Source organism: Diceros bicornis, chromosome 4 (assembly GCF_020826845.1).
Source record: "Diceros bicornis minor isolate mBicDic1 chromosome 4, mDicBic1.mat.cur, whole genome shotgun sequence".
Lineage (NCBI taxonomy): Eukaryota > Metazoa > Chordata > Mammalia > Perissodactyla > Rhinocerotidae > Diceros > Diceros bicornis.
The window spans coordinates 35,015,958-35,033,681 of record NC_080743.1 but is presented as its reverse complement, the minus strand read 5'-3'; the positions used below and the strand labels follow the sequence as shown (position 1 = coordinate 35,033,681).

The window sequence follows — 17,724 nt, the reverse complement described above, 5'->3', positions numbered from 1 at the left end:
AAGGTTTCAAGAAATACCAGGGGAGTGTATAGTTGCTAACAGATCTATTTATACATCAAAAGCTTATTTTGCTCCTAATTTCAACATGGCTAATTAAACCAATTACCAAACAGCTTAAAATTCTTCCTCTTCTTTCTGCCTACATACATCCTGCAAAAAGATAAGCACCTGAATAACTGGTAGTAGTCAGCAGCAGCAAATTAGTTAATGGGTAAATAATCAAATGAAAGAAAAATACAGTCCTTTAGAAAACATTTTTATTTTCTTGGCACACAGACATAAAAATGACACTTGCCCACTAGACAGAGCAGTTGAAGACATATTAGAAATGGATCACAATTCACACAGGTTATAATGTTCACAGGTATGATGACAGGTCTCATGTTTCCTCAGTTATCTTAGAAACTTATAAAATTATCACAGCATACTGCTTAAACTGCCAAACTCACTTCCCATGTTAAAGAGTAAGACTGATTTGGATTAGTGAAGAACCAAGGCATAGAACCATTGTCGACATGTAATGTAATGGTACCTCATCCAACATCACTCAGGAATGAAGCATTCTATTTAAATGTTCTTTAGTCAAATGACATTTATCCTTTTAAAGTCTAAAACTGTTATTTTAAGTACCTTTGATGACATGATGTGCAACATGCCTTCTTAAACTTTAAAATAGACCATGCAGATTATAATAATGTTCTTTCATTAATATTACTTATTAGGAATATGAACCACTTAATATTCTAGCGCAACACGATATCCTAAAAAACTACCGAGGTGGGTATTTGCCGTACTATAAATAACCCAATATGGCTGTTTTGAAAATTCTCAACTCATTATTTATTATTTATTTATCACATTTAACTATCAGCTATTACTTCTTGCTTTCATTACATATGCTGGTTTTCAGTTACTTTTCTTACTACCTTTAACATAGAAGTTAAAGTAGAGCAACATAACTACATAAACCTTTGATGACTAATGGTTCTTTCTCTCAAGGAAGGTCACTTCTTTTAACTGCACAGGGTAGACAAGGTTATAGACACTGAGCAATGAAGAAGGAAGGGAAACTTGAAAACCAATGTGCTTATTATAGATAGCAGTCAGATTACTACCACAACTGACCTTAAATCTGTAGGATTTAATCTGCTTTGGGTTGGGAAACTAGAAAAGTAAGCTAGTTCAAACTATTTCTAAAGCAGGGTCAGCTATGAGAAAGGGTGTGCAGATAATCTTACAGTAAATTGCACGAGTTTTCGAGCCTGGGAATTTGACATCAGAAGCATTTATATATTTTTCCTACCCAGAAGTTTTAGTTTACTTGTTTTTCTTCTTTATTTTTATTTCTTAGTCACCGTTAAGGTGGTGGGTTTGTGATTTTTAACTGAGAAAAGTGTTACTGTACCATTATTTTATTAACTATAAATATATCACTGAATAATATTAAATAGTAATGAAAGGATTTTTGCCAACTATTTTCTTTCAACTAAAAGTATAATAATCTCATTTAAATGTTTTCTTGAGACAAAAACAGTAAAAAAACTCCATCTAGAAAACAAGTACTGTTCAAAAATGTTAACTCATATAAATGTTAAAACCTTTTTTCCTTTTATGACTTTTTCAGATTTAAGGTATCTTAAAATAACATAAAAAACTTTTCAAATGATTTTATTGAATTCAAGATAACTACTGAATTCCTATCTATATGTTTATTATGTTAAAATTGTTTTCAGTGCTAAACTTGTCAATGTAGGTTTTAGTTAATGGGAAACCAGTATCTACTATGATCTATCAATAGACTTTTACACACAAACTAAAAATAATTAAGTTTTCGAAAACTAATATAGCTTTTGTTTTTCTTTAAAGTTCTCTTAAATGTGTCCAGAAATTTGCATTTTGAAAATGTAAACCATTTCATAGTAGGAAACTGGAACTCAAAGCTAATATTACAAAACCGTTTTTAGGAAATAAATTCCTAATGCTTATGTTTTTTTTCATATATCCTATGTATCATTAACACAAGTGAATTATGTTAAATATACTGCTGGCATTCATTATATTAAAAAGATATTAATATGTTAGTGAAAAAAATAAAAGCACATTATGAACATCTGTGCCCCATTTATGAACATATATTGTAGGTGGACACTTCCATGATCCAACATTTAGTTACTATTTATTGAATGCAGTGTGGAAGGTGCTGGGAATAATAGAGTAAAAAGTGAGAACATTAATTAACCACAGGCTATTCAGTATGTATTGTTACTGAATAAAATATATACCACAATTTAAAGATACTTTTCCATTTCTTTCATTATTACACTGTCATATTTCATTTTCGCTTATGTACAAATAGAAGATTACATAATTTTCCTTTTTCAAACTCTGGATTTCAAACTCTATTTCTAAGCATTTGAAGAATACTTTCTGAATTCAAAAGAAAAACATTCCATTTGTAATAATTTTTATTTCTGATTCAAATCAAAAGCTACCTCTGTACATTAAAACAAAGAAAATACTCTAAAGTCTTACCTAATTGAGCATCAATATTATATGAAAGAGATTTTTAAAATGACTTGAGCCTGTGCATAGAAAGCATTTACATTACATTATGACCTTGCATTGGACAATACAAGTGATTGCACACTTGATAAATATCCATGAATCAACTATAAGTCATAGAGTGTTTCAAGAACAGTAGCAATTGTCCAAGCTTGTGTTTCACAGCTGAAAGGACAGTATTTGCCATTCTCATTGGTCAGTTCTGGAAGTCCTTTCCAAGGGGATCTTAAAGAAAGAAAAGACATTTTATAAGATATAATCTAACACATATCTTATTTGGATTAACAAAATAGGCAAATGCCTGGTACTTTTACTTTCTAGTATAAAAAACAATCATATATAGTCATTTGCTACAAAATAAAACAGGATACCCTAAAGATGTATGTATGAAGAATTTAGATTGAAATTATTCTTTGATATTCAATCTTTAGGGTTTAAGACTTTCAAACACAAAGAAATCCCTTTATGTATTAAAAAGACAGAAGAAACTACCATTTCAAGCAATATATAAATATAGAGAAAAATATCCTCTCAGGCCTAATTTTATTCCTTTTGGAGTAAGTTTATGAGACTCAAATTGTAATTATGTAGATGTATTATGTTTGATTTGACAAAATTGTAAAATTAATATGAAACAATGAAGAAACACTGAGAACTATGTTTAGGAAAAAAATGCCAATTAAAAACAGTCTGCATTTCTATACTAATTTCTCATTCTACTGAATAATAATACAGTTAGTATGTATTGTGCATTTATTATGTTCTAATACTAAGTGTTTTATATACATTATCTCATTTAATGCTCACAGCAATCCTATAAGGTAGGCATCATAATCATTCCTATTTATAGAGCAGGTAAGAGTTTATAGAGGTTACCAACTTGTTCCAGGTCTCATTATCACAACACAGTATTATTATCATATCAAATTTATTCTTAATTTCATTGTAATCCCTTAAATATGAAATATAAATAAAAAAATAGAGAATTCTGTAATGTATCATTTTTTAAGTTGGGTTGTTTATTTCATTATTATGCTTTGTAACTCATGGCTACGTTACATATACTCTTCTGTAGGTATTAAATATTTCATAATAAAAATGGAAAAATAATTCCAATAGGTAAATATGGAAATATTTTGGATAACAACTAACACAGTCATGTGTTGCTTAAAGATGAGGATACATTCTGAAAAATGCATTGTTAGGCAATTCTGTCACTGTGCGGACATCATAGAGTGCACTTAACACAAACCTATATGTTGTGGCTTACTACACACCCAGGCTATATGGTACTAATCTTATGGGACCACCGTCATATATGTGGTCCATTGTTGACCAAAACGTCATTATGTGGTGCATGACTGTAACTAACATCAGCTAGGTACCCTATTTAAAAAGCTGTCATAGAGAAATGGGAAATATAGAAAACTTATTTGTTTCCCAGTGTTCGAACTACTTCAGAGCAAAATAGCAAATTACTGAAGTTGGGTACCTAGGTATCTGTAACGGGCTGAATATCTCAAAATTCATATGTTGAAATCCTAACCCTCAGTACCTCAGAATGTGAACTTATTTGGATATAGGGTTATTATAGATGTAATTAGTTAAGATGAGGTCATACTGGTATAGGGTGGGGCCCTAATACACCACGACTGGTGTCCTTACAAAATGGGGAAATAAACTTGGACACAGACATGCACACAGGGAAAATGCCATGTGAAGATCGGAATTATGCTGCCACAAGCCAAGGAATTACCAGAAGCTAGGAGAGAGGGCTGGAAGAGAGCCTTCCCTAGCACCTTCAGAGGGAGCATGGCCCTGCTGACACCGTGATTTCAGATTTCTGGCCTCCAGAATTATGAGACAATAAAGTTCTGTTGTTTAAGTCATTCAGTTTGTGGTGCTTTGTTATGGCAGCCCTAGCAAAACAACACAGTACCAAAATTAAGAAACAAAACAAGCCTACAGAACCACTAATATGCTGCTCATAATTAGACGTTGAACTGGAACACAGAACATATCCATCTTGGCATAAAGAAGTCCCCTTTCCCTTCCTTTCTGAAAAATTCATTCCTCAAGTCATTAGGTTGGTGACAAAGAAGGTTGGTGACCACAATTGGGGAAGAGAGGAGAGAAGGGTAGCAGGAGTAGCACAGGGTGGGATGTCAGCGCCTGAGGGGTGTGAGGAAGGAGTTCACACCAAGGGTGGGGGTGGCTGAGAGCCCAAGTGGTACGAGGAGGCCATTTACATGTAAGAGTGGCCTTGCATGGGGCTGTCAGGCTCAAGCAGGGTGAAGAGGGCATCTATGTCTTGGGGCATCCCAGCATGCGGTATCAGAGCCAGAGCAGGGGGAGCCAAGTTCATGTGTTGGAGACGGCAGGGAGTGGGGAGTTACTGCTGGAAAAGGGAATGACAAATATGAAAAGGGAGAAAAATAGAATTAAATACTGAGTGGAACTGGTGTGAATGCAGGTTTTCAATATATAGAGACAGTTACATAAAGATGTAAAAATATATGTATGTACTTATCTATGTATACGTATTACATAAATATTTTCCAGCTCTATCTACTGGGAGGCACAGTAACAGTGATTCCTCAGGAGCAACGAATACACCAAGTGCCCAGATCTGGGCTTCTAAATAACATTCGTCACTAAAAAGAACCAGGGCTCCTTAGAGAATTGCCCAGTTCTAGGGTTGGGGCAGGGAAAGTAAAAGATGAACCTAGAACATCTTACTGGGCCAGAAAGCAAGGAAGGACTTCCACTTCTGACTAACATGGAATAGCATGGACAGAATTTCCTTCCTTCCTGAAACAATCGAAGAACAAAGTATATGAAGCAATAATTTTCAAGGCATTGGACATTAGGCAACAAAGAACAGTGATTCCCGAGAAATGAGCAAAAAATGAAGTGAGTCCTATGATTACCATACTTTGAGAGAGTTTCCAAGATTTGGTACAGGGAGGGAAACTCAGGTGGAGCTTGGCAGCCTCCTTGAGTTGAAGAGATGGAACTGAGAGTCCAGGAAGACCAAGGCAGCTATAACTTTCAGGACAGACCACCAGAAAGAAGAGAACTGTACAAAGAGGGACCTCTGGAGATATGCAGAGGGTCCCACTCAAGTATTTGCAGTGTATAGATCAGTGAATACACAAGAGGAAACTAACCAAGGATGGGGAAAGAACCACCCTAATGGATTAGATGAAGTACTACCTGACATTCATGCAGGGTCAGGAACAGTGCTTATTCCCATCAGCTGGATTTGAAAACTTCATAATTTTATGGAAATGGGATAGAGAACTCAGAAGGGTCTTGACTCATTAGGCGGAGAATAATTAGCCCTAGACTAAACACTGTTCTAGTCAGGCCCAACAAAGCTTAAAAGACCAGGAAGGATAAAACTGTTTCCAAATAATTTAACTGCATTCCAAAAAAAAAGCTCAAGACTATTTACAGAAATACAAAAAATCTAATACCAAACAAGGTAAAATTCACTTCTGGTATCCAATAAAACACTAGGAAGCAAAGAGCAGGATAATACGACCAATACTAAGAAAATAATCACAAGTGAAACTGACCTAGAAATCAATTAGCAAAGACATTAAAATAGTTACTATAACTGTATTCCATATGTTCCAACAATAATCAGAGACATGGGAGATATAAAAAAGACCCAAATCAAATTTCAAGAGATGAAAACTACAATGTATGAAATGAAAAATATACCGAATGGAATTAACGGCCGATTAGATGTAAGGATGACAGCAGATTTCTTGTCAAAACAATGCAACAACTTTAAAGTATTGAAAGAAAGAAACTTGTCAACCTTGAATTCTATAGACAACAAAAATATCTTCCAAAGTGAAGGCAAAAAAAAGACTTTTCTGACATACAAGAGCTTAAAGAATTCATCATGAGCAGGCCTTCACAATAAGATACGATAGAGGAATTCCTTAGGCAGAAGGAAATGAAACCAGATGCAAATATGGATATTTACAAAGAGATGAAGAGCATTGGAAATGGAAACTATGTGAGTAATTGTGTAAGACTTTTCTCTGTATTATTTAAATATCTTTAAAAGATAACTTCAAAAGATTGCTTAAACAAAAATAAAAACAATGTAGTGTGGGGATTATAACATATGTAAAAGCAAAATAGATGACAATAATAGCACCCCTCCCCTGGAGGAGAGAAATGGAGCTATACCATTTTAAGGTTCTTATACTATACTTGAATGGTATATCACTTGAATGTAAACTATGATAAGTTCAAGATGCATACTATAAGATTGCATACTATAGCAACCATTAAAAAAACCAAAATAGGAATAGTTAATTAGCCAACAAAGAAAATAAAATGGAATAAAAATATTCAATTCAAAAGAAGCAGGAAAAGAGGAAAAAGGTAACAAAGAACAGACAGGATAAACAGAAAACCATTAGATTTGTACTTAACCATACAAATAATCACATTAAGTGTAAATGGTCTAAACATCCCAATTAAAAATCAGAAATTATCAGGCTGTATAAAAAAGCAAGACTCTATTATATGCTGCTATGTACAAGAAACCCACTTTAAATATAAAGATACAAATAGGTTAAAAGTGAAAGGGTGGAAAAATATATACCATGGTAACAACTAATCAAAAGAAATCTGGAGCGCTTATATTAATACCAAAGTAGATTTTGGAGCAAAGACATATTGTCAGTGATAAAGAAGGCCATTTCACAATGATAAAAGGATCAATTCAAGAGAACATAACAATCTGGAACATTTATATACCTAATAATGTTTCAAAATACATGAAGCAAAAATTGATACAACTGCAAGGAGAAATAGACAAATCTGTAATTACAGTAGGAGATGTGAACACTCCTCTCTAGGTAACTCATAGAACAAGTAGATAGAAAATCTGTAAGTACTTTGTACAACACTATCAACCAACTTGCCCTAGTTGACATTTATAGAATACTCCACTCATTGATAGCAGAATACACATTTTATTCACTTGCAAACAGAGTAGTGATCTAGACAGAATATATTCTGAGCCATAAAACAAGTATCAATATGTTTAGAAGGATTAGAGTCATATAAAGTATATTACCTGACCACAGTGGAATTGATTTTGAAACTAATAACAGAAACATCTCTGGAAAATTCTTAAATATTTGAAAACTAAATAACACCTTTCTAAATAACCTATGGGTCAAAGAAGAAATAAAAGGAGAAAACAGAAAGTTTTTTCAAGTGAATGAAAATAAAAACACAACATATCAGAATTTGTGGGGTACTGTTAATTTAGTACTTTGTGGGAAATTTATAGCAGTAAGCACCTATATTAGAAAAGAAGAAAGGTCTTTAAATCAATGACCTCCACCCTACCTTAATAAACTAGAAAAAGACAAATTAAACCTAAAGTAAGAAGAAGAAGAGAATAATAAAGAGCAGAGTAGAAATCAATGAAATAAAACCCAGAAAAACAATAGAAGAAAAATCAATGAAACCAAAAGCTAGATCTTCAAGAAAATCAGTAAAATCGATAAACTTCTAGTCAGGCAGATCAGGAAAAAAAGAAAGAACACACAACTTATCAATATCAAGAATGAAAATGTTGACATCATTACAGACTCCACACATAATTTAAAGAGTAATAATTCACTTTAGATGAAACCATTTCTTGAATTGTGACAAGTATTTTTGATCTATTTTCATTTAATCTTGAGAGCATATAATGAGAAATTATTATTATTATTCTACAGATGAAGACATTTATTTCAGAGAGGTTAAGTAACTTGCTCAAAGTCACATGTAAAGTAAGTAGCAAGGACAGAATTTGAAATCCAATCTGAACTCAAAGCTCACACTCGAAGCTATTATGTTACCAAAAGTAGCTACAAGAAACAGTAAGAAATAAAAGTGGAAAGGTAGTTTGAGAAAAAATTATGGAAACTAAGGAATTTGGATTTCATTCTGTAGCAATGGAGAATTATTGAAGATTTTTTTAAATGTAAGATTAAAATTGTGAGTTACATTTCAACAAAATTAATCTTGTTTGGGGTACTATGACAAGATGGCGGGAGGAGAGACTAGAGGTATGGGGGCTACTGCCTATTTCAGAGAAAAGGTTATGAGTTACAAATTAGGCAGTGGCAATAGAAAGGGAGAAGATGGGCTGTTAGAAGAAGGTATAGAGCTAGAATCAAATCTTGACAATGATCTGGATGTTCTGAGAGGTAATGAAGTAAAATTAAAAATTACCTGGTATGTTTGAGCTTGCAGAGCACAGATAATGGTAATACAGTAACAGAAACGGGAACTACAGGAAGAAAAAATATGTGTGTGGGAGAAGATGAATGATGGCAGAAGGACATTCAGGGTAAGTTTATTAGGTAGTTGAAAAGTAGAAGTGGAGCTTATGAAAGAGTTAAAAATTATCTGAAGAGTGAAGACATGAGATTAGATGAAATATAACAGGAGAAAATGTAGGTAGAAAAGAAAGGAAGATCAAGGATAGATTTTTGGAGAATGAATATATTGAGGTGCCAGGAAGAAAAGCCAGTACATAAAGCCAACAGCGGAGTGGTTAACAGTACAGGCTGTGAAGCCAGACTGCCTGGAGTTTAGTAAGGGCTCTGCCACACTACTGGCCATTTGACTTTGTATAAATTACTTGACTTTCTGAGCTTCATTTATAAAATGGAGACAACTAATAATAGCTCATATCTGAGTTAGTATCCTGTCCATGTTACATGTACTAATATATTAATCCTCAAAACAATCCCAGTACATCCCTTATACAGATGAGGAAACTGAGGTTTAGAAAAGTTAAGCAACTTGCCTACAGTCATATAAGTGGAGAAGTGAATAATAACAATAATATAATAATAGTAGTAGTAGCTATTTTATATAGTTTTTTGGATTAAATGAGTAATGTTATATAAATGCATTTAGAACAATGCCTGGAACATAGTTAAGTACTCAATAATATTTGCTGTTATTCTAGTTGTTACTATTATGAGGTCAACAAGGGAAACCTAAGGCTACAGATAGCATAAGGTTTTTCACGAAAAGAGGAAAGCAACAATGTCAAATACTGTAGTCAGGTCAAAGAAGAGAAGTGAAAGGAGGTCATGGGACCTGGGAACCGGAAAGGATCTTGTTGAGTGGCTTCACCAGAGTGGTGAGGGAAAAACAAAAGCCGGATTGTCTAAGTGGGTGGTCAGAAAGCAAAGGAATAAGGTTACTCCTATAGGCAGTGTGCTGAAAAGAAAACAGAATAGGACAAGGCTTGAGGTAGTAACAGCATGAAGGGCCTTTATTTTAGGATGGGTTGACAAATATCTTTGTAGCTTACAGGGGAAGGATCAAGTGGAACACCAAGAGAGGATAATTACTGGGGCCAGGTCACGGAACAGGTGGGAGGGATGAGATCATAGTAGAAGAATGATCCCTGCAATGCAGTGTCCTTCTCATGGACAAAAGGGAAGAAAGAGAAAATAAACGCAAATAATGAGAAATACTGTGGGGCAATAAAAGATGGAATATAAGAATGTTCACCCCAGAGAGACTCAGACTCAATCTCTAGATGAGGCAGAAGAAGCATGGCAGGGTTGGGGTTTTCTTTGACTATATTTAAGCTAATGAAAACAAACTTTGACACAACATTCATGGTCACAGATGGAAGTCTCTCACGTTCTTGTAATAAAGGAGATAAAATTTATGCTGTTTATGCTGTTATGCTTATTGCATTCTGAGCAATAAGATGACATATATTTAGGTTTAATCTAGAATTTGAGAAATGAAGATAGCTTTTGACTGAATTTGTATCATAAAGACACATAACTCTGACACTATTTATCTGCTAATAATTAAGACAAAGGAGGCAACAAATGGGTTTGAAATAATCGTCAAAAGACCAACTCTGATATTTTAATGCTAATGAAAGAATTTCTGAAAGTTATTTATTGATATATCTTTAAATCAGTTAATTCAAAAGGCTCAGCCTGATACTTTTAGTTTTTATAATTATTCTGTGCTAACCATATCCAAAAATATCAGCTAAATTTTAAAAATCAAAGCATAAATCACACAATATCAAGTCTTCAAATTAAAATAAATAATAACCTAAAATAATTAAAGGAAGGGGAAAATTACATCATAGAACTTGTATTACAGAATAAAGCTTTCATGGGCTGGCCCCGTGGCTTAGCGGTTAAGTGCGCCCGCTCCGCTACCGGCGGCCTGGGTTCGGATCCCGGGTGCGCACCGATGCACCGCTTGTCCGGCCATGCTGACGCCGCGTCCCACATACAGCAACTAGAAGGATGTGCAGCTATGACATACAACTATCTACTGGGGCTTTGGGGCAAAAATAAATAAATAAAAATTAGAAAAAAAAAAAGAATAAAGCTTTCAAATTTCACTGGGATACCTAGGGTATACAGATATGACTTCTAAGGAAATGTCATTTACCTAATGTCTAATAAATTCACTAAACGCTAGTTATGGAAATTACATGCCCCTAACAACTTACCTCTCAAGATGAACATAATGTCGGGAAAGAACATTTTTAACCAAAAATATAGTCTTTGCATTAGTCTCTGGACCCATCAATTTGGAAAAATACAATTTCGCACGAAGAAAATACCCAATGAGCCACAGCCACTCCTATAAATGATGATTTAAAAGTTAAAAAAAAAAAAGAGCTATGAATATCTAAAAGTATTTGAAAAATAACTTTAACTGAAAACTCAGAGAAGAGAAATGAAATTCTTACAGGTCCTTGGTGATAATTGAAACCTTTAGCAAGATTGTAGTTGTCATTGTCTAAGGCATTGTCATAAACTCCACAGTAAACCATATCACTGCAAAATGATTGAAATTTAGGTTAAAAAAAAGATCAGATGGTATATAGAAAGCATTAGAAAAATTTTTCAAAAGCAAAGGTAAGAGAAATAAGCAAATTTATTTTGTCTTCCAATCTATAGAATAAGCTCATCATCCATTTAACCTTAAATGAGTATACTCTAAGTTCAGAGGCCTTTAATCAGGCGTCAGGGAATGATCAACAAATACTTACTGGCTCATAGAAAAGAATATAAAATAGGTATCTACCCTTCAAGGAGTTAGCCTGACACTAAATATTAAAGTCAATTATTTCACTAGGCCTCTAATATATTTCTAACAATTAAAATATACACAGAATAATTTGAATCAGTAAACATTAAAGATAAGGTTTTTACTAATTATTATATATTGAAGTTGTTTTTTAAACTTCTCCATAAAGTTATTTTAAAATTAATTAAAATTAGTATATTATCAGATTACAAATAGCGATTGAATACACATAGAGAATTTATACACACTTATAAACTAAAGTATTATAAACTTATTGCAACAGGTAATAAGACAGTTATCTATACTGAGTTTAATTATTACTTTTTTTTTTTTTTCTTTTAGTGAGATAGACAGAACTAGCCACATGAGTAAGCTTTAACTGTGACTTTTAGTTTTGACCAGTGGTTCTTAAGGCCTCTGAAAATGTGGAGAACACCTCAGAATGCAGATAAGTACACATATAAAATTTTGCATCTCAAGACTGAAATGAATACATAGTAAATTAGGAAAAATCTAGAAAAGCGAGGGTACTATATAAAAATGGGGCTCTCTCATATATTGATATAGAAAGCAAATTGATGACAGGTGTTAAGGTTTACGGGAAAACAATGAAAGAAAAACAGAAAGGTCATTAGAAATTCAAGAAAAAACAAAAGTTGGAAAAGAAGGGGAATATAAATGGCATAAATACATAATCATAAAACAAAAACAAAATTATTATTGGTTTAAATAAAAATGGTGGTGTAATTACATAGGCAGGAGAGAAAGGGTTGGTGGTGAGGTGAGGATAGAGTTAAATCCTCATCTGTCATCACAAGCAGTAAACAAATAATGTCTAATATTTTAAAAAATCAAGAAACAGCTGCATACACATATTATGCAGAAACATGGAAGGAACTACCAGGAGTAACCACTTAGAAAATAAAGATCAACTCTGAGGAGACAATATGTCTATACTTCCAATGTCCATAATAATTATTACTTTTACAATCAGAAAAAACAGGCATTAGAAAATGTTCATGACATATTAGTTTTATAAACTTAAACCTCTTTTATTGATTATTGACTGTAGGACAAATCAAAGGCATTTTGAACTGATGTTTAATGAAGATATAGAAGGTATTTTTAAAAACTCAGCTTGAATGCAATTTTAGAGATTTTATTGATAAGCAAAAAAATTATGGTTGATGCAATATAATATCAACAACATTCTTAATACTTGTACTCCAACTTACTCTGGACCCAAAGTTTCAATGCCAAGATTAAACGTAATTATGTATTAAATATAATATGAACAACACTCTTAATACTTATATTTTAACTTACTCTGGATCCAAAGTTTTCATGCCAAGGGGACCAAGCAATTTTTTTTCTGCAATCTCCAAAGCTTTCCATGCTTTTTCTGGAGTAAAGAGCTCTGGAGCCTAATGAATGTCAAAAACAAATATACAAACTTTTTAAGATCACAGAAGAATTAGTTTCCACCCAAAGTGCAACATAAACTATTCATACACTTGGCAAAGACTGAAAACTATTTAAAAATACAGTGTGGGTCAGAATTCGAGTGCTGAGCCTAACCAGATCTAATCCTGTGAGGCTGCCTTGGAAGCACTGTTCTTGGCTTTAGAAGTTAATAAAGTTGTTAGAGGTGATTATTTCCTCGCGTCATTTCAAGAAAGTGTGCCAGCTCCAAAAGGAAGGAAGGCAAAAGGAAGTTGCCACAGCTACGATGAAGGCAGAACACACTTAAACGCATCTAATTCATTCTTCAGAAGATTTACAATAGCTTCCTTTAAGTATATCTGGTAATTAACTATTTTTTGCTTCTGGGGTCATAATAAAATACAGAAGGACTTGCAATCCAATAGCATGAGTAAATTTACTGGTGATATGCAGGAGAGAAACCACTGGTGACTAAGAATCTGCATTCATTTAATGGTTAAATGAAATCAAATGCACACTGAACTGAAGCTACCTTTATGTATCTTTGCATTTTTTATTCTACTATAATTAATAGTACTATGTTTGGAACTCTTTGACAAAGTGGAAACAGCTAGGCAGGCATGGAAGGACACATACCTTCTCTATTTTACTTATTATTGCAGTTTATTTTTGGACTAAGTAGAGATAAAATGAGGAGAGTCTAGAATTTTTGGCTAGTTAGAACTAATTACAGCAATACAACAAAGAACACAGAATGTGAGTTGAAGCTACCCACGGTAGTTCACCAGTCCAGATCTTTCCAACTAGTGTGCTGAGGCACTGGTCACGGCACAGGTGTGCTGAAAAACAGATGCCCTCAGCTTGCAAGGCAGTTGGGTGGGGCCTGGAGCAACCCAAGCAGTTGGATTCGGCACAAGCAACCTAGTCCATTTAGCCCAGTGTGCCGTACAAATATCATTATTTTCTGTGTGTATTATGATGTGAAAGACCTTGGGGAAGCATTTCATTAGTCATCATCCATTATTTCCTATTTTCTGATACCAGATTTTATAGGTTAAGGGAGATATGCATAATGCTTTATTGATTAGAAAAGACTATATAAAACTAGCTAGTAAACCATACACTTTTTAGCAATTAAACAAATTTAAAAACAAATGGGAATGAAGACTAAATAAATCTTATCACGACATTTTTGAAATTTGAAAATAGTAAACAAGTCACTTACTACAACCATTGCTATAGTAAAATTAGGCCTGAGCTGGTAGTCACACCAAGGGCTTGAAGCTCCATAACTATCTTTGTATATGCCACGTTTGTGAACCAGATTAGGATGCTTTTCATTAATATCTGAAGGGTCTTCTGACACATGAAATAGCTTTTCGAAGTTGTCTTGTATTTTTCTGTTCCACTCATCATATGAGACTGTCACAAACTTTCCTGAAACATGGTAAAAGATTTGGCAGTTTTTAAGCATTCAAAGAAATCCATATATTTAGTTATATAGCCAAAGAGTAATATTTAGGCAATAAATTATCCAGGGTCTTTTGAAAGGCACTAGCCTGAAATTAAAAATTATCTTTCATTATAATACCAAAAAAGGATTAGACTATAGCAAATGATCCCTGATTTGTCTTTGTTTGTCTTTGTTTGTATCACTTGTATATGTTTGATAAAGTTACCTTTATTGAGCTATGAAACGAGGCTAGTCTGAATTTAGATGTGCCAGAGGGGTAAAATATACACTGGATTTCTAAGACTTAGTACTCCCCAAAAAGAATGTAAAATAGCTCATGAATAATTTCATGATTAATTTTACTAGTTTCTTTTTACTTTTTTTAGTGTGAGTACTAGAATATTTTAAATTATGTATGTGGCTTAAATTATATTTCTATTGGACAGCACAGTTCTAGAAAAAGAGTTGTAAAGATTTCATAATTGTTCACAAAAATGCAATTGGCTCACAGTCACACTGAGGAAAAAGAAAAGCACAAAAAGGCAATAACTATGATGCTTTTCATATCTCAGTTCAAAGTTGCTATAAAAATATGGTTACTAACCAGGTTTGTTACAATTTTCATACTAGTAAATTAATAGTTTTTCTTTCCTCTTAATCTTAAGAGTTTTCTAATCTTAGTTACAATTTTCATACTAGTAAATTAATGGTTTTTTTCCCCCTCTTAATCTTAAGGGTTTTCTAATCCTAGTTCCTTGAGTCAATAATGATAGTGTAGGTTAAGAATATAGACGGTACATTCTTAAGTTTCTTTGTAAATAAAATGAACAGCTTACCATGTCTTTTTACTCTGACTTCATGATAAGGGAAAATACTTTTTTTGGATAATTCCAGCAACCAACGAACAGCAGATTTACTCAGGCCCACAATTTCCACAGCAGATCCATCTCTAAAATTAAATTTTATTCTGTTACTTGGAGTCATTTAAGCACTATTTAAAGGGTATTCAATAAACAATTTTGGTGAATTATATAACTAATGTATTATAAAAACAACTATCTATAAAAAAAGCCCTCACTTTATAGGAATGTGTATTGTATATATAAGAAATCTCTCCTTTTATTATTTTGCCATTGCTTACCTTCCTAATATATTTTTAAAAAATTCTATAAAGTAGAACTGGGATTATGGAGTAAAAGGGGATGACAGCTAGAAAAAGGTAGGAATATGGAATCAGAGAATACTGAAACATAGTACCAAAGAAAAGATAGCAAACACGGGATATAAGAATGGAGAAAACCAGGAAAGATGAACATAATTTGAAGGCTAATTTTTAAGGAAAATGAAAGGGAAGTACAAGATCTAATAACATACCAAATAGGTTTTTAAAAGAATTTGCAAAGCATGTAACGACAGCTACTACTGAATAATTTTTTTGACAATTCTGACTGAAGATAAAATTTAGAATAAGAAAATAGTTTCTCAGAACTGATACTGTATTAAGCATTTGAAATCATAAAAAATGACGGGATAAAAGATTAAAAAATTAGGGGGGAAAAAGGTTCAGAAAGTGAAAGGATTTCATGAAGGACAGGATAGTTGATTGTTTTCTATGTTTACAAAAGATGGGCATAATGAAATGTTTACAATGAAAGCGCTTCAGGTTAAGAAAATATCTTAACCACAGGGATAATGAATCATCAAAATTTCCTTTGAGGTGCTTATAGAGAATCAACCCAGGAGAACTTCCAGAAGAGAACAGATAGCTTTACTTGATGACTTATGCCAAGAGGACTGTGTACGTATATATTAGGGGAGAGGGTGGGGTGAGTGGAAGAGGAAGTGGCGGGAGGAAGCGAGATTTTGACTGATTTAATATGAAGACTTCTTGGCTAATAGAATAAAAGATTCCATAAGTATGTGACTTTAAAAGGGTATAATTATGTAAACACCATAAAATAAACATGACCTTGGAGTGGCTGGGATTCCTCTGTTTCTAGCTAGGTCACTTTCTCCCATTTTATCCATCCATGTGCCGCAATTGAAGCGATTTCCTCCATAAACAAATCCCGTTTCATCATCAACCCCTGCGGTTACATTAAAACCTAAAAAAGCAAAGTAAAACATTTATAAATTTAAAAGGAATATAATAAACTATGACAACTACTCTGGAGAGCAATTTGGTAATACCTTAAAAGCTGAAGATGTACATAATCTACCCCATAGGAATTTTATTTCTAGATAGATACTCTAGAGAAACCCTGACCTATGTGTACATGGAGACATGTACAAAGATACTCATGTCAACACTGCTTGTATTAGCAAGAAAATAAATAACTGCAAAGTAGAGGAATGGATAACACTATGGTTTATTCACACAATGGAAAACTCTCTATGCCATTAAGAATTCATAAACTGGATTTACATGAATCAAAATGGATAAATTCCCAAAACAAAATGATTGAGTAAACAAGCTGCAAAAAGCATATGCATAATAAAGATACCTTTTCTGTAAAAGTTTAAAATATAGATAATACTAATATATACAACCGTGTATATCTATAAGGCTACGTCTAAGATGATAATATTTGTATAAAACTCAAAAGCATATAAAATAGTTATATATAGTATATACATATATACACATTATACTATAGTATATAACATAATATACAGAATGTATACTATATAATATACTGAATATATACTACATTATATATATCATATGTAATTTATACATATTCAAACACATAAACACAAAGTACAAAAACATACATGGAAATGTAAACTCTTATTATAGGATAGTCATTAATTCTAAAGAGGGAGGAAAGAGACAGAGATGAAGCTTTAGATAAGTCTATAATGGTTTCCTTCTTTCCAAAACAAAAGAGAAAGATCTGAAGAAAATATGGCCAAATGCTAATAACTAATTTTAGTTCTAGGTTCAAAGGTGTAATTTACATTATTTTCTGTATATTGAAATGTTTCATAATTAAAATTAAAAACTAAAATGATTCAGAGATGTCACAAAAATGTTCTTTAAATATAAAATCTATTTCTACTTAGTTTCCTTGTGAAGTATCAGTAATTCTTACCAGCTCAATTAAGTATAAAATTTGTATGTTACCACTACAGACAATAAATTA

The 17,724-nt window shown here is 32.9% G+C and overlaps 1 protein-coding gene across 2 annotated transcripts in view; it reads right to left on the bottom strand.

Moving 5' to 3' along the window:
• Positions 1-240: 240 nt before the first annotated feature.
• Positions 241-17,724, bottom strand: part of AGL (amylo-alpha-1, 6-glucosidase, 4-alpha-glucanotransferase) — a 73,146-nt gene continuing 55,662 nt past the window's right edge. For both annotated transcript variants that reach the window (XM_058538617.1, XM_058538616.1), the window contains exons 28-34: positions 16,548-16,683; positions 15,415-15,527; positions 14,351-14,562; positions 13,009-13,106; positions 11,342-11,429; positions 11,099-11,232; positions 241-2,787 (exon numbers count right to left, since the gene is read on the bottom strand). In XM_058538617.1, the coding sequence (XP_058394600.1) occupies positions 2,670-2,787; positions 11,099-11,232; positions 11,342-11,429; positions 13,009-13,106; positions 14,351-14,562; positions 15,415-15,527; positions 16,548-16,683 (899 nt within the window). In that variant the 3' untranslated portion in view covers positions 241-2,669. The remainder of the gene's footprint in view (positions 2,788-11,098; positions 11,233-11,341; positions 11,430-13,008; positions 13,107-14,350; positions 14,563-15,414; positions 15,528-16,547; positions 16,684-17,724) is intronic.